Source organism: Oncorhynchus gorbuscha, linkage group LG10 (assembly GCF_021184085.1).
Source record: "Oncorhynchus gorbuscha isolate QuinsamMale2020 ecotype Even-year linkage group LG10, OgorEven_v1.0, whole genome shotgun sequence".
Lineage (NCBI taxonomy): Eukaryota > Metazoa > Chordata > Actinopteri > Salmoniformes > Salmonidae > Oncorhynchus > Oncorhynchus gorbuscha.
The window spans coordinates 38,948,907-38,958,328 of record NC_060182.1 but is presented as its reverse complement, the minus strand read 5'-3'; the positions used below and the strand labels follow the sequence as shown (position 1 = coordinate 38,958,328).

The following is a 9,422-nucleotide window of genomic DNA, read 5'->3' as shown; positions in this document are numbered from 1 at the left end:
TGCTGTAGCGTTAAAATTTCCCTTCACTGGAATTAAGGGTCCAAGCCCCAACCATGAAAAACAGCCCCAGACCATTATTGCTCCTCCAACAAAATTTACAGTTGGCACTATGCATTCAGGCAGGTAGCGTTCTTCTGGTATCTGCCAAACCCAGATTTGTCTGTTGGTCTGCCAGATGGTGCAGCGTGATTCATCACTCCAGAGAATGCGTTTCCACTGTTCCAGAGTCCAATGGCAGCGAGCTTTACACCACTCCAGCCGACGCTTGGCATTGCACATGGTGATCTTAGGCTTATGTGTGGCTGCTTGGCCATGGAAACCCATTTCATGAAGCTCCCGACAAACACTTGTGCTAACGTTGCTTCCAGAGGCAGTTTGAATCTCAGAGATAAGAGTTGCAACAGAGTACAGACAATTTTACCTGCTACAGCACTCGATGGTCCAGTTTTATTAGCCTGTGTGTCATACCACTTCACAGGTGAGCAGTTCTTGCACCTAGATGTTTCTACATCACAATAACATCACTTACAAACTGACATTTTGGAAAGGTGGCAGCCTATTACAGTGCCACGTTTAAAGTCACTGTGCTCTTCAGTACGGCCCAGTCTACGGCTTATGTTTGTATATGGAGATTGCATGGCTGTGTGCTTAATTTTATACACCCGTCAGCAACGGGTACAGCTGAAACAGCTAAATCCACTAATTTGAATGAGTGTCTACATACTTTTGGCCATGCATTGCATGTACTGTAGTATAAACTCTGAATGTTAGTGTAAGCATTTGACTGCTAACATTTTACAACCATTTAAAACAATGACTGCAACACACAAATCTAGGAACTAAAATATAAGCCGTATCAATCTACAGGATTTTTAGCAACTTTTTTCTTAATAAAATGTACAAAATATTTGTCTACTTTTACCAATTTACATTATTCATATTAAACAATTGTTCACAAAATAATGCAGAGATTACAAAACAAATGTATTGACAAAACGGAGACAAAAACCTCAGTGACTACAGTATTTTGAAACAAACTAAAATGTTGAAAACGATGGCTTTGAAGACATGCATTCTGAAATAGGCCTGTGTAAGGAGCACTCAACTATCCTTCAGTTTAACACAGCAGAAAGGGGCAGTTATTTATATATATATATATTTGTTTTTAAAACTTCCTCAAAAGCATTCAAAACTAATAATAAATAGTATATTTCAAAAACATTCTGGAAAAGACTCATTGTTAACAAGACTTTAAAATGTAGTAAGTGAAGCAAACAAGTTTGTTTCCTCTAATAGGCATTCAAACATGTAATGTTTGACTTTCTTTTAAAAAGAGCTATGGCTCAAATATTATGCCCGCCATTCCATAAAATTTGATTTGAGTTCATATCATGATAAAGTATTTACATTGTGAATAAATTAATTTTGTTCGTTTCAATTTTTTTGCAAGCTTTTCTTTCACACCTCCTGTTATTGCCCCACAGATGTATTGAATATGATGTGACGAGGGACACACTTCAGCACCTACATCACTGAAAAGTATGTATTGGTACATTTCTTTGCTGTCAAGTTGAAAACCACAACATGATCCATACAAACACATAAAAGGGACAAAATTCACAGAGCAAATATCTTATGTAACATGGTTGAATGCGTCTACAGGTACACTGTCAGTAATTCACCCCTTCATCAGGGATCACTTGGGTAGAGGGGGTAGCGGAGGTGGAGGTTCAGCAGGCAGCGGTGGTGGTCGAGATCCCCCCCTAGACCCGCCGCTGTATCTGTACTCCACGTACTGAGACCGGCAATCAAACATGGGAGGCTGGACAGGCTGCACCCCCTGAGCACTCAGTAAAGAGTTCAGCATTTCAAACGTGTCCTGATACTCATTCGACTGGCTGCCAACACCTGCATTGTGTCCGTTAGTGTCCGGCTTGTCCCCCTTGGAGTGAGAGTAGTTGCCCTGGTGGAGGGAGGGGAGACCCAGGGAGGGGAGGATATCAGTGGGGTGTGCCCCCAGGGAGTGTGCTCCAGAGGCAGCTAAAAGAGCAGGCAGCTGGTGAGCTGAGTTCCTGGAGGACTTAGAGACTTTGGACGAGTGGGAGCCCTGGGACTCTGTGGAATGTGTCCTCTTTCGAGACACAGAGGAAGAGGAGCTCATTCTAGACGAGTCACTGGGGGCTTTTTTGCTGCTGCTTCCTCCTACAGCTCCAGCAGCACTGGCTGAGTGTTTATGTGACGAGGACGAAGAGACAGAAGCACCGCTAAAAGATGACGATGAATGATGGTGGTGGTGGTGATGATGATGGTGGTTGGAACGTTCTCGGTGCTTTCCCTCCCTAGTCTTGCCCCCCTCCTCTCCCGAGCCTCCACTGCGTACTTTCTCAGGCACCCGAATTCTCACTTTGATGTCCTTTTCTCCTCCTGCTCCTCTGTTCCCTCCTCCACTATGCCCCCCGCCTCCCCCAGACCCCAGAGGGAGGCGCATCTTCAGGGAGCTGCGCTCACCCCTCTCCTTTTCCAGGGGGATCTTGAGGATGATGGGCGAGGGGCTGCTGAGGTCAGAGGAGGCAGAGCTGGAATGGTGGGAGCTGGATTGCTGCTGGTCACGATGGTGCTTCTCCTTCCTCTGCTGCTGGCCTATCAGAGCCTGGGCTGCCGTGGCATACTCCCTCTTCACGCTGGCCTCCATGTTCTCCAGCTTCCTCTTCTGAGCAGCCAGGACATCAGCGTGCTTGGCCCGGTACTCGCTCAGTGACACCTTGGCCGGGGCGTGCAGCTCGGCGTGGCTGGGCTGGTCGGAACCACTGCCAAGTGTCGACTTGAGCTCCAGTAGTATGGGAGCCATGGAGGAGGAAGATGAAGAGAGAGGGTTGGAGAGGCTCATCAGGCCACCCAGCGTGGTCTCAGATGACGACATGGAGATCATGCTCATCATGCCATCTGTCTGATCGCCGTCTTCTGGCACCTTGGACTTCCCTCCCTTCACTGTCTGACCTGCCGCCTGGAACAAGAAATCACAGAGTTAGGTAATGACGGAGCTACATTTATTTAAATCAGGAAAGACCCTTTGGCGAGGGCGACCTGAAAGAAATGGAGCTGTGAAAATATTTTAAATGTATGTTAAACTATGACTTACTTTCCAGTTGCGAATGCGTTTTAATCGGCTTGGTGTCTTCTCCAAGATCTGCAGGAACTCGTGGGTGAGCTCTATAGGACACAAAGTATTACAAAGGGCGCTGCAATTCAGTTCCCTACAATACAATCTAATCAACAACTACACAAACATGCATAATGAAATTCAATCAAACTTACCATCCAGCAGCTCGAGGGTGACAGTATTGTCCACATACTCCCACCAGTGCTTGCTGTCTGTAGAGACTGGGATCTCCCAGTTGGACCACTTGCAGGCCAGGTGGATGCAAACGCAGGCCACGATGGGCGGGCTGTGTTGCAGGCAGAATGTGGTCAGGTGTAGACTACACAACAGGTTGGGTCCCAGATAAACCAGCAGAAGGAAAATCCATGGAAACAGGGAAAATACAAGAGGGGGAGGAGAAGAAACAGATTCAGTTTCAGAATATAATGAAAAGGACGATGGTGCACCTCTTAGATGAGTGGTAATTTCATTCAAATACATGTCACAAGACCCTCTCCTGCTTTAAATCAGACAATGTTGCATTGCATTTTCATTGAATAATGTTATATCGAACTGAAATGAAAAGCGTGAAGTTGAACACAGCAGAGTGAACAGCATACCTGTTGGTAGCCATGAAGTATGACGTCTGGGCCAAATCCTTACTCGCTGGAACAACAACACGAGAAACAAGAAAATACAATTAAAACCTGCTACGTTCAAAATACTGACATTAAAAACATGTGGTTAAAATATGCATAAATAATACCTTTAACTAGGCGAGAACTATTTGTCATTTGTAAAAGCACTACTACGGTTCAGAAACTTCACCAGTAGCCTACAAAGGGACATTGTTGATGCTTACCTCTGACTAGCTGGGTGCACTTGACAACATGAGTATGTGGGTGGTCAATGGTGATTTCAAAGGCTGTAATGAATAGGGCAGAGGGGAGACAGAAGAAAGGTTCCATGAGACAATTTCAAAAGAACTATCTATAATCCTCTTTCTATGAGAATTTGAGACTGCTAATGCAAAATACACATTTTCACTCGAAAGGTACTGAATTTATTGGATATTTCAGTACTCTCACAGAACATTAAAATAAATAATTGCCCCGGAAAACCAATGTACTTGTTTTAGGAAACTACAGTAAATAGTGAATGAATGCACTGCTTTAGGTCTTCAGATGACAGGCCCTGTTTAAGACAAATGTGAATGAGTGAGTAGAGAATAAAACAAGTTTGGCATTTACATTTAAGCCATTCATTGACACAAAGGTCATAGGTGGCAAATGGCCATTATAGCAAGCAATCCAAATGCTAGCAATACTGTACTAAATTCACTTGATCTCTAATGTGATTACAACAAAAACATCCTCCATCACGACAACCTGCACCAGAATTACTCAACACAAATGAATGGCTTAAAACCACAAGGAAAATGTGAAAAAGTATGTGATAAATAGTGAGCATATAGAACTAGGTGAACTAGATGATGTGTGGACGTCCAATAGAATTAACTGCTACTTAAAACTCTGCTGTGGACAAGAACAAAGATGGTTAATAGTGTCGGCAAGCAGCACATCTCTAGTTTTGGGTGAAATCAAAGACCCCATTCATTTGTCCATCCCAACTTACCCAGGGTCTGGAGTATAATGCTCTCAAGAATGACCAGGTCTTGGGCTTGTTGCAGGTAAGCCTGAGGTTGAGAGGACAGGCAGGAGACAGGCATTACTCACTAGGAGGCATTCTCTCTCACCCCTTACGTCTCACTCACCCTCTTGCTTTTCCTTTAAGCAGTCTTACCTTCAAGGGAGGTACAACTAAGCTTGGGCAGTATCCAGATTGTCATACCTTCAGACCGCCCTTGTGCCATACCAGGATATTCTGTAATACCCGCACTGAACACAAACCCCACTGAGCCTCTAATCCGAAGGTTACGAGGATGTTATCAAGGTAAATGCCAGCTTTTAGCCAATAAAAATATATGAAAAGCCGATAACTAAAATTGTTGCCGGCCAAAAAGACGCACGGTCCTCATAAGGGACTTCAGCTAAGTATACCCCGACTGGGCAAATTGGAAAAAGATTGTGTAGATTATTCCCCTTTCCAGCACGCCCGCCAAGAGGCGATTCTTTCTCCAAAACAGAGTTCAGAGGGACTCAAGATAGCAACTTTGTGAGGACAAAGTAACAAGGCTGATGCGCATCGCAAACTGCTCCAAAGAGTTGGACAGCTTTGACTTCCCAACAGCAGCGGCTCACTTTGAGCAGGCCAAGGTCCGCCGCAAACGCATATAAATTGGAGGCAAATTGTGTTTGTCAGACCCGGTCTTAGCAGTTCTGCTGCCGCCCTAAGCAAGACCAACATATGTTGCCCGTGTCATGATTTGGAATCATGATTTGGATTGATAGACTAACGTAATGATGTGCATCATGCTCAATTGGTGCCTTCCAGTTGAGTTTATTCAGTAGCACTTGGAAACTAAATATCGTTGCCAACTATTCACATCAGAGAGTTACAATGTTGCGATCACTAGGCAGCCAACAGCCTATAGTAAGAGTAGGGATGCAAAATTCCACTAACTTTCCCAAAATTCCCTGGTTTCCCCAAAATCCTGGTTGTAAAATTGATGGATTTCCTGCTTATTCACCCATAATTCCAGGAATCTTCTAACCATGATTTTGGAAGACTTGGGGAATTTGGGTAAAGTTACAGGAATTGCAACCCAAAGTAAGAGAGAGTTGTTATCAATCAGCCACGTATGTCACACATGACACAAGTCACAACCCCACGTTCAAATGACAATAAACACAACATTTCTCAACATCATCCGATAGAACTGTAAAAAGAGTGAGATATCATTTGAGATTTGGAAACAAGTGCTTTCATAAACCCATGGCGCGGGGCTTGTGTCACAGGACTTTTGTAAAATAAGCTTGAAACAGCCTTAATGAAATTTGTGTATTTGATTGTCCAACATCAGTTTTATAATTTCTTCATTTTGTGGCCACCAAGAGGGGCCTATTTCTCCTGCTGTGGTGCTGAATCGCAGCGAGAATGGGGAGTAGGACAACCCTGGTGTTTGTAGACACCCTTGTTTTGTTATTCATTAGACCTAATTAAAATGTTCATGGCTAGACTAAATTAAATTAGAGGCCCAGATTGTAATTGAGAACACCTGTGTTTTGTAATTTATATAATTCAAATATTCATACAAAGCCTATAGGACAGGTCGTTTCCAAATTATATTATATTTTGAAGTGGTATTGTATTACTGTGTAAGTGAGTTCTTCTAGGTTAAATGTTTTTCTTTTTAAAAATGTATATTGAGTTATGATTTATAGCAGGGATGAAGACAATGGGCAATGAACAACATTCTACTTTATTACAACTTTACAGGATAATTTCTATTCTGTTAATAAGATGAATTATAATCTAAATGTGATTTTGAACACCGTGGGTGGACACACAGGAATGCATATGGACACCAGGTAAAGTTATCAAATGTCTGGTCATTTAAAACCTTGCCAGTCAAGTTGACTGGCACCAAATTTTCCTAAATTAATTTTTTACATTTTCCTAAACTAAACTATTTTCAGGGCAGAAGTCCCAGCTGGTGAAGTTATACAAGTAACTCAGAAAAGCTACTCACAGTTTGCTGCACGCACCAAACAAATATAAAGACAGCAAGGTTCTTGATCCAGGAGAGGATTCTCTGCTGTTACTAAGCAAAGCTTGATTTTGGACAACGCTAACAACTTAGCTAGATAGCTAACTAGTGACTAAATTTGCAAACCAAATGCACAATTGCAGAGCATTTAGCATATGTTAGATAGTTAACATTGGGCTCTAGTCTTGTGTGTTGTAAACAAACACTGCGTGACTGGAGACTACAGGTAAGCTTCATATTGAAAAATGATGTGACAGGTGAAATGAAAAACACAATCTTCTTAATTTACTAAAGTAATGCACAACTTGACTGCAGGTACAGTATTTACTTCAAAAGTAGCTACACATATAAAACTTCAAATAAATAGTATTGAAAAACCATCTCGTGGCTATTTCCAAATACCCTGGTATACGGTATACCGCCCAAGCCTAGGTACAACCGCCTCAAAACACCCCATGGCTGTGATAATACCAGTATTGCAATATTTTTTTCAGGACAAAAATGAAAACATGAAGCAGACCCTTTAAAAACCTGCTCTGTAAAATAGTGTGCTATAGCTTGTCAAATAAATAAATTAGACTCCGGATGACAACAATTGTTTCCAACATTAGGGCTGTTTTCTTAAAGAAGTTAAATCCGCTTTGTGTTTTGTTTCCTTGCCACGATACAAACAATTATATTGATACTGGTATCGTCCCGGCCCTAACAAACATACCCAAATCAGTTTGTGGAGCACCATGCAAGTGCCAGAGTGAGTTCAAAGTGGAGTGGCCAGACCATGGAGACTTACATCACTGCGGACATCTGGTGAAGGGTCCTGAGGATTGAGGCATGCATGGGTCACCTTGATAACATGCTCCAACTTGCGGGGCTGCTCCTCAACCTTTGCAGCCAGGAATAGTGTTGCTGGAGCTATGACCTAGGGGGGAAAATAGGGCATTTTGATAGATGCTGTACTGATAGTGCCATGCATTTTACATGTTTCATTTCAAACTATATAAGTTACATTTTGCAAAAGATGATGTCAGTGTGTGCAAAGTACTTACATTTCTGTGGAACCTGGTGAACGACTGGATCATGTAGAATCGGTGCATATACACAATGGCAGTATTAATTGTTAGCTGGGACCTGATGCATAGCTAAGGGTTAAGGGTTACAGCATAACAATATGACCTGATGTCTCCGTGAGATTGAACTCACTACTTTAAGAGTTAAATGACAAATAGTATGTTTGATTGATGACACCATATTGTATGTAACAGTAGCTACCAACTTATTTTCAAAACTAGTTTTGGATGTGATCTAGTTTTGGAGTGATCTAGTACTGCTGTAACTAACGTTACTCCAAATGTTGGCAGTGTGTGTGGTGGTACGTAGTAGGATAACGTATCTCGCTGGCTAGAACTGCATTGTGGGTTAGATCGTTTGCTGTAGCTATCAAGGTAGCAAATAATGGCCAAAGCCAAACTTATCAAATAAAACGGATTAAAAAAAACTTTCTTAATCTCAAATCACATGGACATTTTATCGAACAGCATTGGACCGCTCACCAATACAATGTCTAATAGTTAGTTATGTAACGTACGCATGGGTTTTAAACTATTGTGTTGTTAGCCTATAGTTAACTCATCGTTATATAGAGCAGATAAATAGATTGCTAGTTTTAACGTTACCCGCGTTGGCTCCCAAAACAGCGCAATTGTTATCCCAATAACGTTATGCTCTTAAAGTGATACATCAAACCCCCACGTATAATAGCAAAACAACTCAAACTTCCCTCTGCTCGGCTTTTGTTCTCTAACGTTAAAAGAAGCGTAGGCCTCGGCTGCAAAGGCCTACACAACGTTAGCTAGCCATGCTAATCACACGCAATGATAGCCGGGCCCTTGCTAGCGAGTCGCACGTCTGGGCCGCTAGTTTCAATTAGCTAGCAACCACTCCAGTCCATACCAAGCACATTAATAAATTGTAGTATCAACAATAACACCCCAACTATAAACACAATAGCAGACATTAGCTAGCATCTCGCCATGCCGCCAAACCGGCTTCAACCTCTTGAAGCTAGCTAACCGCTAGCAGGCGCAAATCGTCCCGACAAAAGATACACATTGAGTCGTTGTCCCATGTCCTGTAGAAGGTTCGCAGCTTGTTGTCTGTAGGACAATTCTTTGTCTGGATCAAGCCCCGCACGGCGAGACGGGCTATTCTCGATCTGTTCTCGGGTGAAGTACCATTTGTTGTTGTTTATAGCAGAAGGAGAAGGGAAGGAAGCCGCCATTACTGAGAAGGACAATATTTTTAAAATTGTGGATCACAGGAAGTGACGTCAATTATATGAATGGCAAGTGTCCCCAAGGCAAATATTTTGGTTCCTCTCTGTCCAAAGCAACATTTCTAAACATCTCGAATATTGTGTAAATGCAGACCGCAGCTCAGGGCGTTTCTTGATGTGGTTGTTCCTTATCAGCAAATGTTATGAGGTGTCATGGTGACTGTGGTACGAGACGGATGGTTTCCAACACAGATGATTTGTTTACATAGCAGGTAAAACAAATTAAATCAAGTGAATTAGCGTGACTGGTTAGGAGACTGAGGAAAAGAGTTAGGCTTAGC

The 9,422-nt window shown here is 42.5% G+C and overlaps 1 protein-coding gene across 2 annotated transcripts; it reads right to left on the bottom strand.

Moving 5' to 3' along the window:
* Positions 1 to 1,159: 1,159 nt before the first annotated feature.
* Positions 1,160 to 9,127, bottom strand: LOC124046047 (cyclin-T1-like). Of its 2 annotated transcripts, none has more exons than XM_046365997.1 (9): positions 8,915 to 9,127; positions 7,856 to 7,937; positions 7,600 to 7,728; positions 4,775 to 4,835; positions 4,002 to 4,064; positions 3,760 to 3,814; positions 3,316 to 3,479; positions 3,140 to 3,210; positions 1,160 to 3,004 (listed from the first exon to the last, which is right to left on the bottom strand). In XM_046365997.1, exons 1-9 carry the CDS (start codon positions 9,085 to 9,087, stop codon positions 1,697 to 1,699), a joined length of 2,106 nt encoding a protein of 701 aa, XP_046221953.1. In that variant the 5' UTR covers positions 9,088 to 9,127; the 3' UTR covers positions 1,160 to 1,696. The 2 variants fall into 2 exon arrangements, with proteins under 2 accessions (XP_046221953.1, XP_046221954.1); XM_046365998.1 differs by having other exon boundaries at positions 3,760 to 3,805.
* Positions 9,128 to 9,422: the final 295 nt, after the last annotated feature.